This window comes from Triturus cristatus, chromosome 4_1, assembly GCF_964204655.1.
Source record: "Triturus cristatus chromosome 4_1, aTriCri1.1, whole genome shotgun sequence".
Taxonomy (NCBI): Eukaryota; Metazoa; Chordata; class Amphibia; order Caudata; family Salamandridae; genus Triturus; species Triturus cristatus.
The window spans coordinates 65,703,935-65,723,831 of NC_140585.1; the positions used below are offsets into that span (position 1 = coordinate 65,703,935).

At 60.3% G+C, this 19,897-nt stretch overlaps 1 protein-coding gene and 1 long non-coding RNA gene across 2 annotated transcripts in view; one reads left to right on the plus strand and one right to left on the minus strand.

Annotated features, from left to right (window-relative positions):
- Positions 1–19,897, plus strand: part of LOC146839538 (uncharacterized) — a 1,010,507-nt gene that overhangs the window by 206,801 nt on the left and 783,809 nt on the right. The window lies entirely within an intron of this gene.
- UNC93B1 (unc-93B1 regulator of TLR signaling) overlaps positions 1–19,897 on the minus strand; it is a 260,649-nt gene that overhangs the window by 194,206 nt on the left and 46,546 nt on the right. The window contains exon 2 of the mRNA XM_085651595.1: positions 5,731–5,840. Coding sequence (XP_085507721.1) covers positions 5,731–5,832 — 102 coding nt within the window. The 5' untranslated portion in view covers positions 5,833–5,840. The remainder of the gene's footprint in view (positions 1–5,730; positions 5,841–19,897) is intronic.

The window sequence follows — 19,897 nt, forward strand, 5'->3', positions numbered from 1 at the left end:
GGGGCCGGCCAGGCCCGGGGTTAGGGTCGGGGCGAGGCCACGCGGCCTCGTGGTGCCGGGCCCAAGATGGCGGCTTGAACCGGCCGGGGGAGCCGGTGGGGCTGGGCCCCGTGATGAGTAGAGGTCCGAGGGCAGAAGATCCGTCGGGAGACGGGGTACAGGTGCTTTTCGTGGATTATGCCTGGTGGGCCGGAGCTCGGGCCCCGTCGTGCGGGGAGGGAGTAAGCCCTTCGTGTGGCCTGTCCAACAGACATGGTCCCGCGGGCTCCCCTACCCGCTAACACCAGGAAATACGGTCAGTGGGTGACCATTAATGGACAGCGAGCCGAGGCCTTGCGTGACACAGGCGCCAGTGTGACGGCCGTCCGCTGTCACCTGGTGAAGCCCGAGCAGATCCTGCCGAACATTCTCTGCCCCGTCCGCTCGGCAGACAACTCTGAAAGTATGTGTCAAATGGCCTGCGTTCCATTCGAATGGGGAGGGGTCTCCGGCCTGTTGAAGGTGACGGTCCGGGACGATGCCCCCGTGGACTGCCTCCTGGGAAATGACCTCGAGAGTTCCCCGTGGGCCACCGTTGAGAGAAGAGAGCACCTGGGGATGCTGGGCCTCCCGGACTGGGCCTGCATAACCACCCGGTCCATGGCCGCCCGTGCCGTCCCTCGATCAGAAGAACCAGAATGGCCAGCACCTCCGCCCCCAGTCGCCCCAGTAGAAGACAACGACGAGGCCAGCCTCCCAGACCCGACGGCCGAAGGGGACGCGCAACCCCAGGACCTTCCTGACCTGGCTCAGTGGCGTCAAGAGGGGGGGCCCACCCAAGCACAGTTCCGCCAGGAACAAAAGACCTGTCCCTCCCTCGAGGGACTCCGCCAACAAGCCAGCGCCCAGAACGCAGGGGACTCCACCGGAACTCACTGGGTCTACTGGGATAACGACCTGCTATACAGCGAGCAAAGAATCGCCGAGCTGGGGGCCGGTCGAGTACTGGTGGTACCTCTCCGCTTCAGAGACTTTCTGCTCAACCTGGCCCACGATGTCCCCCTGGCTGGACACCTGGGCCAAGATAAAACGTACAGCCGCCTAGTGACCCACTTTTTCTGGCCGAAGATGAGGAATGACGTCCTGAACCACTGCCGATCTTGCCTCACATGCCAAGCCAGCGGGAAGAGTGGTCGGAAGCTGAAAGCCCCTCTGCAACCCTTCCCTGTGGTCACCACCCCGTTCGAGAGGGTGGGGATAGACATCGTGGGGCCTCTGGACCCCCGCACGGCACAAGGACACAGGTTCATCTTAGTACTGGTGGACCATGCCACCCGCTACCCCGAGGCGGTGCCCCTACGGACCGTGACAGCTCCGGTGGTTGGCCGGGCCCTAATGGGGATCTTCTCCCGGGTAGGCTTCCCCCGAGAAGTCGTCAGCGACCGAGGCACGAACTTTATATCCAAATACATGAAGTCCCTCTGGCAACAATGCGGGGTCACCTACAGATTCACGACCCCCTATCACCCCCAAGGGAACGGACTAGTGGAGCGTTTTAACCGCACCCTCAAGGGGATGATTGGGGGATTGGAAGAGCCCCTCCGTCGCCAGTGGGATGTACTACTCCCGTGCCTCCTCTTCGCCTACCGCGAAGTTCCCCAGAAGTCCCTCGGTTTTAGCCCTTTCGAACTCCTGTACGGGCACCCTGTGCGAGGGCCCCTCAGCCTAGTAAAAGAAGGTTGGGAGATGGCCCCCCTAAAGACCCCTCCAGACGTCTTCAAATACCTCCTGGCCCTACGCAATCAGACCCGGCGCTTCAGAGAGATGGCCAAGGCGAACCTCGAGGCCAGCCAGGAGGACATGAAGAGGTGGTATGATCACAATGCCTCCTCCGTTGAGTTCGAGCCTGGACAACAAGTATGGGTGATGTCCCCCACCGAACCATGTGCCTTGCAAGATAAGTGGACGGGGCCCTTCAAAGTGGTCGAGCGCAAAAGCCCCGTCACTTACCTCATCGACCTGGGGACCTCCCGGAACCCCCTTCGGGTCCTCCACACCAACCGACTCAAACCACACTTTGTGCGCTCAGAACTCAGCCTCCTGATGGCTACGGACAGTGGGGCAGAGGAAGACTCCGAACCCCTCCCGGATCTTCTGAAGACTCAGGAGAATGACGGCTCCGTGGACGGGGTCCGGCTCTCTGACACCCTCACTTCGGAGCAACGCCAGGGCTGCCGGAACCTCCTGCTGCAGTTCGCTACCCTGTTCTCCCTCACCCCCGGGGTCACCCCTTGGTGTTTGCACGACGTGGACACCGGGGACAGTCCCCCTGTCCGACACCGGGCCTACCGCGTACCAGATCGGGTACGGGCCTGCATACAGGAGGAGGTGGCCAAGATGCTCACAATCGGGGTCATCGAGCCCTCGGACAGTCCCTGGGCCAGTCCGGTTGTATTGGTCCCCAAAGCCGCTGCTTCCGGCACCGCACCTGAACTGAGATTCTGCGTCGACTACCGGGGCTTGAACGCTGTCACCCGGACCGACGCTCATCCGATCCCCCGAGCAGACGAGCTGATCGACCGGCTGGGGGCCGCCCGCTACCTCAGTATCTTCGACCTAACAGCGGGCTACTGGCAGATCGGCCTCACACCCAGGGCTCAGGAACGGTCAGCCTTCTCTACCCCCGATGGCTACTACCAATTCAAGGTCATGCCCTTCGGCATGAAGAATGCCCCCGCCACGTTTCAACGCCTCGTGAACCAGGTCTTGGCGGGGCTCGAAGAGTTCAGCGCTGCCTACCTGGACGATATCGCTGTATACAGCCACCACTGGCCCGACCACCTCCGTCACCTCCAAGAGGTCCTACAGGCCCTCCAGCGGGCCGGCCTCACAATTAAGGCCGGCAAGTGCCAAATTGGCCAAGGGTCTGTGACCTACCTTGGGCACCAAGTGGGAAGCGGGCTGGTGGCCCCGCTACAACTTAAGATTGCTGCCATCCAGTCCTGGCAGCCCCCCGTCACCCAGACCGAGGTCCGAGCCTTCTTGGGGCTCACCGGCTACTACCGGCGGTTCGTGAAGGACTACGGCAGCATCGTGGGGCCCCTCACGGGTCTCACGTCCAAGAACCAGCCGAAGCGGTTTAACTGGACCCCCGATTGTCAAGCGGCCTTCGAGAAGCTGAAGGCCGCTCTATGCACCGCCCCTGTGCTCCAGGCCCCCGATTACAGTCGGGAATTCATGGTACAGACCGACGCCTCCGACCACGGCATCGGAGCCGTCCTTTCTCAGTTAAACCCCGAAGGTCATGACCAGCCGGTGGCCTTCATCAGTCGACGTCTCCTGGCCCGAGAACAGCGCTGGAGCACCATCGAGAGGGAGGCCTTCGCAGTGGTGTGGGCCCTCAAAAAGCTCCGGCCCTATCTCTTCGGTACCCACTTCCGGGTACAAACCGACCATCGACCCCTGCAGTGGCTGATGCAGATGCGGGGGGAGAACCCAAAACTCTTGCGCTGGTCCATTTCCCTGCAGGGAATGGACTTCACTGTGGAGCACCGACCAGGCCAAGACCACGCCAACGCGGATGGCCTGTCCCGCTTTTTCCGCCTCGACGAAGAGAGTCCCCAAGGAGATGGGTGACTCTCCCCGTCTTCAGCTGGGGGGGACGCATGTTGGACAGGCCACACGAAGGGCTTGCTCCCTCCCCGCACGACAGGGCCCGAGCTCCGGCCCACCAGGCATAACCCACGAAAAGCACCCGTACCCCGTCTCCCGACGGATCTTCTGCCCTCGGACCTCTACTCATCACGGGGCCCAGCCCCACCGGCTTCCCCGGCCGGTTCAAGCCGCCATCTTGGGCCCTGCACCACGAGGCCGCGTGGCCTCGCCCCGACCCTAACCCCGGGCCTGACCGGCCCCGACATCCCGGCACCACCATCCACCCAGGAGGTGAGCGGACCACTTGGCAGGTCAATGGGAGGACGAAGTGTCAAGAGCTCTTCCCCCGCCAGGTGCCGATCGCCCCCAGCTCCCCCAGGCACTGGCTCCACCCCCTGCTGGGTGTCTGGACACCTTCATCCCGGGCCCTCCGACCTCCAAGTGCGAGGGTCCGGACATCAAAGAGCGCCTGCCCTATAACTGGGGCAACTCCGGAGCAGGAAGGCAGTTGTATCCTGGAGTCGAGAGACACCGAGAGAACTCAGCCTTGACGGACTACTGGCGCTGCCGTAGCCCGCTCTTGTGAACCATCGTCCTGCCTGCTGGCGCTGCCGCGGCCTTCTACAACATCCATCCGCGTCGGGACCGGCTGGCGCTGCCGCGGCCCGTTGTAACGACCATCCTCACCGGGACCTGCTGGCGCTGCCGCGGACCGTACATCGACCATCTTTCCGGGACCTGCTGGCGCTGCCGCGGCCCGTTGTAACGACCAACCTCACCGGGACCTGCTGGCGCTGCCGCGGACCGTACATCGACCATCGTTCCGGGACCTGCTGGCGCTGCCGCGGCCCGCACCAACTAAGCTTGAGGATTGTGAGCTAATCATCATCTCATCCAAACTACCTGACTGGTAGACAGACTGTCCCACTACCCCTTACCCTGCTTTGAGAGACTTGAATCGAGGGGGCCCCTGAGTCCAGACCTCCTTGTACCATTCAACCGTACCTTAAGAAGTGCTTATAAAGAACACTGAACCTTATCCGTGTGTGGTATCTGTCTGTGGGGGGGAAGTTACTTATCTGTACGATCGCTGGAGACGGCTCTCCCCGGAGACCTCTCCTCCTGACCCCGGCCGACCCTCCCGGTCCGTCTATCCTTTCTAACAGTGCACGTGAGGGGCATGGTGCAAGGACGGGGGCAGAGAGTGCACGTCACGGGCATGGTGCAATGACAGGGGCAGTGAGTACACGTGAGGGGCATGGTGCAATGACAGGGGCAGAGAGTGCACGTGAGGGGCATGGTGCAATGACAGGGGCAGAGAGTGCACGTGAGGGGCATGGTGCAATGACTGGGGCAGAGAGTGCACATGAGGGGCACGGTGCAATGACAGGGGCAAAGAGTGCAGGTGAGGGGCATGGTGCAATGACTGGGCCAGAGAGTGCACGTGAGGGGCATGGTGCAATGACTGGGGCAGAGAGTGCACGTGAGGGGCATGGTGCAAGGACGGGGGCAGAGAGTGCACGTCACGGGCATGGTGCAATGACAGGGGCAGTGAGTGCACGTGAGGGGCATGGTGCAATGACAGGGGCAGAGAGTGCACGTGAGGGGCATGGTGCAATGACAGGGGCAGAGAGTGCACGTGAGGGGCATGGTGCAATGACTGGGGCAGAGAGTGCACATGAGGGGCACGGTGCAATGACAGGGGCAAAGAGTGCAGGTGAGGGGCATGGTGCAATGACTGGGGCAGAGAGTGCACGTCACGGGCATGGTGCAATGACTGGGGCAGAGAGTGCACGTGAGGGGCATGGTGCAATGACTGGGGCAGAGAGTGCACGTGAGGGGCATGGTGCAAGGACGGGGCAGAGAGTGCACGTGAGCGGCATAGTGCAATGACTGGGGCAGAGAGTGCACGTGAGGGTCATGGTGCAATGACTGGGACAGAGAGTGCACGTGACGAGCATGGTGCAATGACGGGCAGAGAGTGCACATGAGGGGCACGGTGCAATGACAGGATCAGAGAGTGCACGTGACGGGCACGGTGCAATGACAGGGGCAGAGAGTGCACATGACGGGCATGGGGAAGGGGGGTCTCCATACCTGAGCCTCCGCTCCATCCAGAACAGGGGGTGCGTTCTGGATCCCGAGGCCATCGCCCCCGTTGATGCACGCCTCCTCATACTGGTTCAGATTGTTGGCCATTGCAGCAGCTGCAAAGAAAGCACAAGGGGAGTCAGTGGACAGGTTCTAGAGCAGAGAGTGCAAGCAACACGCGCAGTTCTGCCGATGCACCTCGATCCCGGCCTGCACCCCGCTGCACTGCTGAGAACCACACAGAGCTCTGCCAATGCACCTCAACCCCGGCCTGCACCCCTCTGCACTGCTGAGAACCACACAGAGCTCTGCCAATGCACCTCAACCCCGGCCTGCACCCCCTGCCGCTGCACTGCTGAGAACCACACACAGCTCTGCCAATGCACCTCAACCCCGGCCTGCACCCCTCTGCACTGCAGAGAACCACACAGAGCTCTGCCAATGCTCCTCAACCCCGGCCTGCACCCCCTGCCGCTGCACTGCTGAGAACCACACAGAGCTCTGAAAATGCACCTCAACCCCGGCCTGCACCCCCTGCCGCTGCACTACTGAGAACCACACAGAGCTCTGCCGATGCACCTCAACTCCGGCCTGCAACCCTCTGCCGCTGCACTGCTGAGAACCACACAGAGATCTGCCAATGCAAATCAACCCCAGCCTGCACCCCTCTGCACTGCAGAGAACCACACAGAGCTCTGCCGATGCACCTCAACCCCGGCCTGCACCCTCTGCCGCTGCACTGCTGTTGGACAGGCCACACGAAGGGCTTGCTCCCTCCCCGCACGACAGGGCCCGAGCTCCGGCCCACCAGGCATAACCCACGAAAAGCACCTGTACCCCGTCTCCCGACGGATCTTCTGCCCTCGGACCTCTACTCATCACGGGGCCCAGCCCCACCGGCTCCCCCGGCCGGTTCAAGCCGCCATCTTGGGCCCTGCACCACGAGGCCGCGTGGCCTCGGCCCGACCCTAACCCCGGGCCTGGCCGGTCCCGACATCCCGGCACCACCTTCCACCCAGGAGGTGAGCGGACCACTTGGCAGGTCAATGGGAGAACGAAGTGTCAAGAGCTCCTCCCCCGCCAGGTGCCGATCGCCTCCAGCTCCCCCAGGAGCTGGCTCCAACCCCTGCTGGGTGTCTGGACACCTTCATCCCGGGCCCTCCGACCTCCAAGTGCGAGGGTCCGGACATCAAAGGGCGCCTGCCCTATAACTGGGGCAGCTCCGGGGCAGGAAGGCAGTTGTATCCTGGAGTCGAGAGACACCGAGAGAACTCAGCCTTGACGGACTACTGGCGCTGCCGTAGCCCGCTCTTGTGAACCATCGTCCTGCCTGCTGGCGCTGCCGCGGCCTTCTGCAACATCCATCCTCGTCGGGACCTGCTGGCGCTGCCGCGGCCCGTTGTAACGACCATCCTCACCGGGACCTGCTGGCGCTGCCGCGGACCGTACATCGACCATCTTTCCGGGACCTGCTGGCGCTGCCGCGGACCGTGTACCGACCATCTCAACCGGGACCTGCTGGCGCTGCCGCGGCCCGTACCAACTGAACCACCAAGCTCGAGGATTGTGAGCTAGTCATCATCTCATCCGAACTACCTGACTGGTAGACAGACTGTCCCGCTACCCCTTACCCTGCTTTGAGAGACTTGAATCGAGGGGACCCCTGAGTCCAGACCTCCTTGTACCATTCAACCGTACCCTAAGAAGTGCTTATAAAGAACCCTGAACCTTATCCGTGTGTGGTATCTGTCTGTGGGGGGGAAGTTACTTGTCTGTACGATCGCTGGAGACGGCTCTCCCCGGAGACCTCTCCTCCTGACCCCGGCCGACCCTCCCGGTCCGTCTACCCTTTCTAACATTGGTGGCCAGCGGCGCGATCCGAATCAACGCGTAATCGTACAGAGAGTAGCTCACCCCACGACAAAAACACGATGTCAGCCAAAGATAGCAACTCCACCGAGAAATTCCAAATGGATAAATTAGAAGAATACAACCACCGCGAACTGAGACAATTCTGCATAGAACTTGGCATTGCTACCACCGGCCTGAGTACCAAAGATGATCTAAAGCACGCCCTAGAGTCGTGGACAGAAACTGGGGTCGCCGGACCCTCCGACCAAAGCAGCATCACACCAGAGGGGAACGCCACGGCTCCCGAGGAGCGGGGAACGGGCCTCTCGCAGGAGGAGATCCGAGAAAGAGAAAGAACCAGATTGCACGAGTTGGAAATGGCACGACTCAAGATGGATGGGGAACTCAAGTTAGCTGAACAGAAACTCAACCTCGAGCATATGCGGCTCCGAGATGAACGAGAAGAGAAGCAGAGACAGAGAGAGCTGGAGGAGAAAAAAATAACGCTCGAGCACGAGCGCCAACTAGCGGAAATAGAACTTCGGAAACAGAATAAAGAACTGGGGGTGCCTGAGCGACCACACACCCCGGGGCCAATCGAGAAAAAAGTCCACATCCCCAAGGATGTTGTCCGCGAGTATGTCCGAGAAGACGACATACAACAGTGGTTTAAAGCCTACGAGATCGCCATGACCTCCCACCGGATCGACCGGAGTGATTGGGGAGCCGGACTTTGGGGGAGGTTTATCAACGAGGGTCGCGATGCCCTACTGCAGCTCCCAGATCACCAAATGTCGTCCTACGACCACATGAAGGCTGCCCTCCTCACCCGCTACGGCCTCACACCCGAGATGTACCGCCAGAGGTTCAGAGATTGCACCCGGATCCCAGGTACAACTTGGGTAGAATACGTGAACTATTTCAGCCGTGCCTTCGAGGGGTGGATAAAAGGGAGCCATGTCACCACCTACGAACAACTCTTTAACCTGATGGTATGGGAGCACCTGTCGAACAACTGCTTCGTCGAGCTCAGGCAGCACCTCCTCGACAGTAAGCTGACTGACCCCCGGCAGCTCGCCGCCGAAGCTGACCGATGGGAAAGCACCCGAGTGGGCCGGAGGGGGCCACACGAACAGAACAGAAACAACCAAGGCCAGCACCGTCCTCGGGGAGGAGGAGGGGGCCAGGGGCGAGGGAGAGACGCCTTGCCCGCAACACCCGTGGCCAGCACCCCGGCTCCGGCCGGCCGGGGCAACCCCCCGTGGCGTCCTGGGGTCCGAGCCAACGTCACGTGCCACCGATGCCAGCGAGTCGGCCACTACGCCAATGACCCGAGCTGCCCGCAGAACCAAACACCCAAGCCCCGCCAGGTAGCTGCCGCCGCCCTGGGGGAAGAGCGATCATCGGAGGAACCAGAGGAGTATGAGCCGGCCCAGCAAGAGTGGGAACCGGCCGCCATGGTCCTGGCGTGCTTAGGGGGAAGAGACATGGTCCCGCGGGCTCCCCTACCCGCTAACACCAGGAAATACAGTCAGTGGGTGACCATTAATGGACAGCGAGCCGAGGCCTTGCGTGACACAGGCGCCAGTGTGACGGCCGTCCGCTGTCACCTGGTGAAGCCCGAGCAGATCCTGCCGAACATTCTCTGCCCCGTCCGCTCGGCAGACAACTCTGAAAGTATGTGTCAAATGGCCTGCGTCCCATTCGAATGGGGAGGGGTCTCCGGCCTGTTGAAGGTGACGGTCCGGGACGATGCCCCCGTGGACTGCCTCCTGGGGAATGACCTCGAGAGTTCCCCGTGGGCCACCGTTGAGAGAAGAGAGCACCTGGGAATGCTGGGCCTCCCGGACTGGGCCTGCATAACCACCCGGTCCATGGCCGCCCGTGCCGTCCCCCGGTCAGAAGAACCAGAATGGCCAGCACCTCCGCCCCCGGTCGCCCCAGTAGAAGACAACGACGAGGCCAGCCTCCCAGACCCGACGACCGAAGGGGACGCGCAACCCCAGGACCTTCCTGACCTGGCTCAGTGGCGTCAAGAAGGGGGGCCCACCCAAGAACAGTTCCGCCAGGAACAAAAGACCTGCCCCTCCCTCGAGGGACTCCGCCAACAAGCCAGCGCCCAGAACGCAGAGGATTCCACCGGAACTCACTGGGTCTACTGGGATAACGACCTGCTATACAGCGAGCAAAGAATCGCCGAGCTGGGGGCCGGTCGAGTACTGGTGGTACCTCTCCGCTTCAGAGACTTACTGCTCAACCTGGCCCACGATGTCCCCCTGGCTGGACACCTGGGCCAGGATAAAACGTACAGCCGCCTAGTGACCCACTTTTTCTGGCCGAAAATGAGGAACGACGTCCTGAACCACTGCCGATCTTGCCCCACATGCCAAGCCAGCGGGAAGAGTGGTCGGAAGCTGAAAGCCCCTCTGCAACCCTTCCCTGTGGTCACCACCCCGTTCGAGAGGGTGGGGATAGACATTGTGGGGCCTCTGGACCCCCACACGGCACAAGGACACAGGTTCATCTTAGTACTGGTGGACCATGCCACCCGCTACCCCGAGGCGGTGCCCCTAAGGACCGTGACAGCTCCGGTGGTTGGCCGGGCCCTAATGGGGATCTTCTCCCGGGTAGGCTTCCCCCGAGAAGTCGTCAGCGACCGAGGCACGAACTTTATATCCAAATACATGAAGTCCCTCTGGCAACAATGCGGGGTCACCTACAGATTCACGACCCCCTATCACCCCCAAGGGAACGGACTAGTGGAGCGTTTTAACCGCACCCTCAAGGGGATGATTGGGGGATTGGAAGAGCCCCTCCGTCGCCAGTGGGATGTACTACTCCCGTGCCTCCTCTTCGCCTACCGAGAAGTTCCCCAGAAGTCCCTCGGTTTTAGCCCTTTCGAACTCCTGTACGGGCACCCTGTGCGAGGGCCCCTCAGCCTAGTAAAAGAAGGTTGGGAGATGGCCCCCCTAAAGACCCCTCCGGACGTCTTCAAATACATCCTGGCCCTACGCAATCAGACCCGGCGCACAGAGGGATGGCCAAGGAGAACCTCGAGGCCAGCCAGGAGGACATGAAGAGGTGGTATGATCACAATGCCTCCTCCGTTGAGTTCGAGCCTGGGCAACAAGTATGGGTGATGTCCCCCACCGAACCATGTGCCTTGCAGGATAAGTGGACGGGGCCCTTCAAAGTGGTCGAGCGCAAAAGCCCCGTCACTTACCTCATCGACCTGGGGACCTCCCGGAACCCCCTCCGGGTCCTCCACACCAACCGACTCAAACCACACTTTGTGCGCTCAGAACTCAGCCTCCTGATGGCTACGGACAGTGGGGCAGAGGAAGACTCCGAACCCCTCCCGGACCTTCTGAAGACTCAGGAGAATGACGGCTCCGTGGACGGGGTCCGGCTATCTGACGCCCTCACTTCGGAGCAACGCCAGGGCTGCCGGAACCTCCTGCTGCAGTTCGCTACCCTGTTCTCCCTCACCCCCGGGGTCACCCCTTGGTGTTTGCACGACGTGGACACCGGGGACAGCCCCCCTGTCCGACACCGGGCCTACCGCGTACCAGATCGGGTACGGGCCTGCATACAGGAGGAAGTGGCCAAGATGCTCACAATCGGGGTCATCGAGCCCTCGGACAGTCCCTGGGCCAGTCCGGTTGTATTGGTTCCCAAAGCCGCTGCCCCCGGCACCGCACCTGAACTGAGATTCTGCGTCGACTACCGGGGCTTGAACGCTGTCACCCGGACCGACGCTCATCCGATTCCCCGAGCAGACGAGCTGATCGACCGGCTGGGGGCCGCCCGCTACCTTAGTATCTTCGACCTAACAGCGGGCTACTGGCAGATCGGCCTCACACCCAGGGCTCAGGAACGGTCAGCCTTCTCTACCCCCGATGGCCACTACCAATTCAAGGTCATGCCCTTCGGCATGAAAAATGCCCCCGCCACGTTTCAACGCCTCGTGAACCAGGTCTTGGCGGGGCTCGAAGAGTTCAGCGCTGCCTATCTGGACGATATCGCTGTATACAGCCGCCACTGGGCCGACCACCTCCGTCACCTCCAAGAGGTCCTACAGGCCCTCCAGCGGGCCGGCCTCACAATTAAGGCCGGCAAGTGCCAAATTGGCCAAGGGTCTGTGACCTACCTTGGGCACCAAGTGGGAAGCGGGCTGGTGGCCCCGCTACAACTTAAGATTGCTGCCATCCAGTCCTGGCAGCCCCCCGTCACCCAGAACGAGGTCCGAGCCTTCTTGGGGCTCACCGGCTACTACCGGCGGTTCGTGAGAGACTACGGCAGCATCGTGGGGCCCCTCACGGGTCTCACGTCCAAGAACCAGCCGAAGCGGATTAACTGGACCCCCGATTGTCAAGCGGCCTTCGAGAAACTGAAGGTCGCCCTGTGCACCGCCCCTGTGCTCCAGGCCCCCGATTACAGTCGGGAATTCGTGGTACAGACCGACGCCTCCGACCACGGCATCGGAGCCGTCCTTTCTCAGTTAAACCCCGAGGGTCATGACCAGCCGGTGGCCTTCATCAGTCGACGTCTCCTGGCCCGAGAACAGCGCCGGAGCACCATTGAGAGGGAGGCCTTCGCAGTGGTGTGGGCCCTCAAAAAGCTCCGGCCTTATCTCTTCGGTACCCACTTCCGGGTACAAACCGACCATCGACCCCTGCAGTGGCTGATGCAGATGCGGGGAGAGAACCCAAAACTCTTGCGCTGGTCCATTTCCCTGCAGGGAATGGACTTCACTGTGGAGCACCGACCAGGCCAAGACCACGCCAACGCGGATGGCCTGTCCCGCTTTTTCCGCCTCGACGAAGAGAGTCCCCAAGGAGATGGGTGACTCTCCCCGCCTTCAGCTGGGGGGGACGCATGTTGGACAGGCCACACGAAGGGCTTGCTCCCTCCCCGCACGACAGGGCCCGAGCTCCGGCCCACCAGGCATAACCCACGAAAAGCACCTGTACCCCGTCTCCCGACGGATCTTCTGCCCTCGGACCTCTACTCATCACGGGGCCCAGCCCCACCGGCTCCCCCGGCCGGTTCAAGCCGCCATCTTGGGCCCTGCACCACGAGGCCGCGTGGCCTCGGCCCGACCCTAACCCCGGGCCTGGCCGGTCCCGACATCCCGGCACCACCTTCCACCCAGGAGGTGAGCGGACCACTTGGCAGGTCAATGGGAGAACGAAGTGTCAAGAGCTCCTCCCCCGCCAGGTGCCGATCGCCTCCAGCTCCCCCAGGAGCTGGCTCCAACCCCTGCTGGGTGTCTGGACACCTTCATCCCGGGCCCTCCGACCTCCAAGTGCGAGGGTCCGGACATCAAAGGGCGCCTGCCCTATAACTGGGGCAGCTCCGGGGCAGGAAGGCAGTGGTATCCTGGAGTCGAGAGACACCGTGAGAACTCAGCCTTGACGGACTACTGGCGCTGCCGTAGCCCGCTCTTGTGAACCATCGTCCTGCCTGCTGGCGCTGCCGCGGCCTTCTGCAACATCCATCCTCGTCGGGACCTGCTGGCGCTGCCGCGGCCCGTTGTAACGACCATCCTCACCGGGACCTGCTGGCGCTGCCGCAGACCGTACATCGACCATCTTTCCGGGACCTGCTGGCGCTGCCGCGGACCGTGTACCGACCATCTCAACCGGGACCTGCTGGCGCTGCCGCGGCCCGTACCAACTGAACCACCAAGCTCGAGGATTGTGAGCTAGTCATCATCTCATCCGAACTACCTGACTGGTAGACAGACTGTCCCGCTACCCCTTACCCTGCTTTGAGAGACTTGAATCGAGGGGACCCCTGAGTCCAGACCTCCTTGTACCATTCAACCGTACCCTAAGAAGTGCTTATAAAGAACCCTGAACCTTATCCGTGTGTGGTATCTGTCTGTGGGGGGGAAGTTACTTGTCTGTACGATCGCTGGAGACGGCTCTCCCCGGAGACCTCTCCTCCTGACCCCGGCCGACCCTCCCGGTCCGTCTACCCTTTCTAACAACTGCTGAGACCCACACAGAGCTCTGCCAATGCACCTCAACGCCGGCCTGCACCCTTTGCCGCTGCACTGCTGTGACCCACACAGAGCTCTGCCAATGCACCTAAACCCCGGCCTGCACCCTTTGCCGCTGCACTGCTGAGAACCACACAGAGCTCTGCCAATGCACCTCAACCCCGGCGTGCACCCCCTGCCGCTGCACTGCTGAGAACCACACAGAGCTCTGCCAATGCAACTCAATCCCGGCCTGCACCCCCTGCCGCTGCACTGCTGAGAACCTCACTGAGCTCTGCCAATGCACCTCAACCCTGGCCTGCACCCCCTGCCGCTGCCCTGCTGAGAACCACAGAGAGCTCTGCCAATGCACCTCAACCCTGGCCTGCACCCCCTGCCGCTGCCCTGCTGAGAACCACACAGAGCTCTGCCAATGCACCTCAACCCCGGCCTGCAGCCCTCTGCACTGCTGACACCCACACAGAGCTCTGCCAATGCAACTCAACCCCGGCCTGCACCCCCTGCCGCTGCCCTACTGAGAACCACACAGAGCTCTGCCAATGCACCTCAACCCCGGCCTGCACCCTCTGCCGCTGCACTGCTGAGAACCACACAGAGCTCTGCCAATGCACCTCAACCCCGGCCTGCACCCCCTGCCGCTGCACTGCTGAGAACCACACAGAGCTCTGAAAATGCACCTCAACCCCGGCCTGCACCCCCTGCCGCTGCACTGCTGAGAACCACACAGAGCTCTGCCAATGCACCTCAACCCCGGCCTGCACCCCCTGCCGCTGCCCTGCTGAGAACCACACAGAGCTCTGCCAATGCACCTCAACCCCGGCCTGCACCCCCTGCCGCTGCACTGCTGAGAACCACACAGAGCTCTGCCAATGCACCTCAACCCCGGCCTGCACCCCCTGCCGCTGCACTGCAGAGAACCACACAGAGCTCTGCCAATGCACCTCAACCTGGGCCTGCAACCTTCTGCACCGCTGAGAACCAAAAAGAGCTGAGAACGACACAGAGCTCTGCCAATGCACCTCAACCCCGGCCTTCAACCCTATGCATTGCTGAGAACCACACAGAGCTCTGCCAATGCACCTTAACCCCGGCCTGCAACCCTATGCACTGCTGAGAACCACACAGGGCTCTGCCAATGCACCTCAACCCCGGCCTGCAACCCTCTGCACTGCTGAGAACCACACAGAGCTCTGCCAATGCTCCTCAATCCCAGCATGCACCCCTCTGCACTGCTGAGAACCACACCGAGCTCTATTAATGCACCTCAACCCTGGCCGGCAAACCTCTGCACCACTGAGAACCACACAGAGCTCTGCTGATGCACCTCCACCCCGGACTGCAACCCTCGGCACTGCTGAGAACCACACAGAGCTCTGCCAATGCACCTCAAACCGGGCCTGCAACCCTCTGCACTGCTGAGAACTACACAGAGCTCCGCCAATGCACCTTAACCCCGGACTGCCCCCCTCTGCACTGCTGAGAACCACAGAGAGCTCTGCCAATGCACCTCAACCCGGCCTGCAGCCCTCTGCACTGCTGAGAACTACACAGAGCTCTGCCAATGTACCTTAACCCTGGACTGCCCCCCTCTGCACTGCTGAGAACCACACAGAGCTCAGTCTATGCACCTCAATCCCGGCCTGCACCCCTCTGCACTGCTGAGAACCACACAGAGTTCTGCCAATGCACCTCAACCCGGCCCTCAACCCTCTGCACTGCTGAGAACCACACAGAGCTCTGCCAATGCACCTCAACCCCGGCCTGCAAACCTCTGCACTGCTGAGAACCGCACAGAGCTCAGTCTATGCACCTCAATCCCGGCCTGCACCCCTCTGCACTGCTGAGAACCACACAGAGCTCTGATAAATGCACCTCAAACCCTGCCTGCACCCCTCTGCACTGCTGAGAACCACACAGAGCTCTGCCAATGCATCTCAACCCCGGCCTTCAACCCTATGCACTGCTGAGAACTACACAGAGCTCCGCCACTGCACCTTAACCCCGGACTGCACCCCTCTGCACTGCTGAGAACCACACAGAGCTCTCCCAATGCACCTCAACCCGGGCCTGCAACCCTCTGCACTGCTGAGAACTACACAGAGCTCTGCCAATGCACCTCAAACCGGGCCTGCAACCCTCTGCACTGCTGAGAACTACACAGAGCTCTGCCAATGCACCTCAATCCCGGCCTGCAACCCTCTGCACTGCTAAGAACCACACAGAGCTCTGCTGATGCACCTCAACCCCGGCCTGCAGGCAGCCCTCCGCACTGCTGAGAACGACACACAGCTCTGCCAATGCACCTCAACCCCGGCCTGCAAACCTCTGCACTGCTGAGTACCACACAGAGCTCTATTAATGCACCTCCACCCCGGCCTGCAACCCTCGGCACTGCTGAGAACCACACAGAGCTCTGTTAATGAACCTCAACCCCGGCCTGCAACCCTCTGCACTGCTGAGAACCACAGAGAGCTCTGCCAATGCACCTCAACCCGGCCTTCAACCCTCTGCACTGCTGAGAAACACACAGAGCTCTCCCAATGCACCTCAATCCCGGCCTGCAGCCCTCTGCACCGCTGAGAACCACACAGAGTTCTGCCAATGCACCTCAATCCCGGCCTGCACCCCTCTGCACTGCTGAGAACCATACAGAGCTCTCCCAATGCACCTCAACCCGGGCCTGCACCCCTCTGCACTGCTGAGAACCACACAGAGCTCTGCCAATGCACCTCAACCCCGGCCTTCAACCCTATGCACTGCTGAGAACTACACAGAGCTCCGCCAATGCACCTTAACCCCGGACTGCACCCCTCTGCACTGCTGAGAACCACACAGAGCTCTCCCAATGCACCTCAACCCGGGCCTGCAACCCTCTGCACTGCTGAGAACTACACAGAGCTCTGCCAATGCACCTCAAACCGGGCCTGCAACCCTCTGCACTGCTGAGAACCACACAAAGCTCTGCTGATGCACCTCAACCCCGGCCTGCAGGCAGCCCTCTGCACTGCTGAGAACGACACACAGCTCTGCCAATGCACCTCAACCCCGGCCTGCAAACCTCTGCACTGCTGAGTACCACACAGAGCTCTATTAATGCACCTCCACCCCGGCCTGCAACCCTCGGCACTGCTGAGAACCACACAGAGCTCTGTTAATGAACCTCAACCCCGGCCTGCAACCCTCTGCCCTGCTGAGAACCACAGAGAGCTCTGCCAATGCACCTCAACCCGGCCTTCAACCCTCTGCACTGCTGAGAAACACACAGAGCTCTCCCAATGCACCTCAATCCCGGCCTGCAGCCCTCTGCACTGCTGAGAACCACACAGAGTTCTGCCAATGCACCTCAAGCCCGGCCTGCACCCCTCTGCACTGCTGAGAACCACACAGAGCTCTGCCAATGCACCTCAATTCCGGCCTGCAACCCTTTGCACTGCTGAGAACCACACAGAGCTCTGCTGATGCACCTCAACCCCGGCCTGCAGCCCTCTGCACTGGTGAGAACGACACACAGCTCTGCCAATGCACCTCAACCCCGGCCTGCAACCCTCTGCACTGCTGAGAACCACACAGAGCTCTGCCAAATGCACCTCAAACCCTGCCTGCACCCCTCTGCACTGCTGAGAACCACACAGAGCTCTGCCAATCAACCTCAACCCCGGCCTGCAGCCCTCTGCACTGCTGAGAAACACACAGAGCTCTGCCGATGCACCTCGATCCCGTCCAGCAACACTCTGCTCTGCTGTGAACCACACAGTGCTTTGACGATGCACCTCAACCCCGGCATGCAACCCTCTACACTGCTGAGAACCACACAGAGCTCTCCCAATGCACCTCAACCCGGGCCTGCAACCCTCAGTACTGCTGAGAACCACACAGAGCTCCGCTAATGCGCCTCAATCCCAGCCTGCAATCCTCGGCACTGCTGATAACCACACAGAGCTCTGCCAATGCACCTCAACCCTGGGCCTGCAACTCTCTGCACTGCTGAGAACCATACATAGCTCTGCCAATGCACCTCTAACCCGGCCTGCAAACGTTTGCGCTGCTATGAACCACACAGGGCTCTCCCAATGCTCCTCAACCCCGGCCAGCAACCCGCTGCACTGCTGAGAACCACACAGAGCTTCACTAATGCACCTCAATCCCACCCTGCAGCCCTATGCACTGCTGAGAACCACACAGGGCTCTGCCAATGCACCTCAACCCCGGCCTGCAACCCTCTGCACTGCTGAGAACCACACAGAGCTCTGCTGATGCACCTCGATCCCGGCCTGCAACACTCTGCGCTGCTGTGAACCACACAGTGCTTTGACGATGCACTTCAACCCCGGCATGCGACCCTCTACACTGCTGAGAACCACACAGAGCTCTCCCAATGCACCTCAACCCGGGCCTGCAACCCTCAGTACTGCTGAGAACCACACAGAGCTCCGCTAATGCGCCTCAATCCCAGCCTGTAACCCTCGGCACTGCTGAGAGCCACACAGAGCTCTGCCAATGCACCTCAACCCTGGGCCTGCAACTCTCTGCACTGCTGAGAACCATACATAGCTCTGCCAATGCACCTCAAACCCGGCCTGCAAACGTTTGCGCTGCTGAGAACCACACAGAGCTCTGCCAATGCACCTCAACCACGGCATGCACCCCTCTGCACTGCTTAGAACCACAGAGAGCTCTGCCAAAGCACCTCAATCCCGGCCTGCAGCCCTCAGTACTGCTGAGAACCACAGAGCTCTGCCAGTGCTCCTCAACCCCAGCCTGTACCCCCTGCCGCTGCACTGCTGAGAACCACACAGAGCTCTGCCAATGCACCTCAAACCTGGCCTGCACCCTCTGCACTGCTGAGAACAACACAGAGCCTAAGACTCACCACTGCACCTTAAGTCTCACCTACAGTCTATCAATCCACCTTATTCACCCCCTCAGCCTACCAATGCACCCTAATTTCCACCTAAGGCTTACCACTGCACTTTAATTCTCAGCTACGGCCTCCCAATGCACCTTAATTCATACCCAAGACTTAACAATGCACCTTAATTCCCACCTATGGCTACCAAAGCCCCTTAATTGTGATGTAAGGCCTCCCAATGCACCTTAATTCTCACCTAGGGCTACCAATGCACCTTAATTCTCATCTAGGGCTACCAATGCACCTTAATTCTCACCTAGGGCTACCAATGCACCTTAATTCTCACCTATTGCTACCAATGCACCTTAATTCTCACCTAGGGCTACCAATGCACCTTAATTCTCACCTAGGGCTACCAATGGACCTTAATTCTCATCTAGGGCTACCAATGCACCTTAATTCTCACCTATGGCTAACAATGCACCTTAATTCTCACCTAAGGCCTACTAATGCACCTTAATTCTAACTGACGGCTACCAATGCACCTTAATTCTAACTGACTGCTTCCAATGCACCTTAATTCCCACCTATGGCTACCACTGCACCTCAATTCTCACCTAAGGCCCACCAATGCATCCTAATTCCCACCTATGGCTACCAATGCACCTTAATTCTCCCCTACAGCTACCCACGCACTGCATTTGTCACATACTGCCCTCTCCACAGTCCCTGACCCTGGATATTTCAAAACAGAGACCCATACACATCGCCGCCACTGCACCAAAACCACAGAGCTCTGCCAATGCACCTTAATCACGACATAGTATCCGCTGCCATACCGGCACTAAGGGCATATATCTCCATATATAGCTATCTTACATAAATATCTATTCTATACATCTTGCTGTATAACGTTCAGTGCACTAAATCAAACGGTGATTTAGGAACCGATCTATTCAACATCTATTCCAGAATACCCTCCAGTTACAAAAGTCCCCGCCTGACTATGCCAGCTGCCCCGCCCCTGACATTTTCCTGTGTTCGAAAAGCTCCTGATTGTTTTGTGTGCTCAGTTTGAGGTACCCCTACTACCAAGTGACCCACACCAGGAAACACCGGCTTCTTGGGGTAACACTGGGGCTTCTTGCCACAGGAAAGACCCCAAAGTAGTTTCTCTAGCTCCTAGCATCAAGGGTAGAGGTATCCATATAGTTTTGGGGTGCAGCTGCTGCACAGGGGGTCATGCCTACTGGGGCTCATGTAAAGTCAGTTCGGTGACCATGCAGGGGTAAACGCGGCCCCTTTCAAGTTTTTTTTTAAACAAATGGAAATGTTTCCAAATATTATCTAGATTACTCTTGCAATAATAATGGCAAATATCAGAATGAGCATGAAAGGAGGGCGGATCCCAGTGCCCTCCAGCGCACCTGTCAGGGGCAGATTGTTGTTTCAATAACCGGAGTACA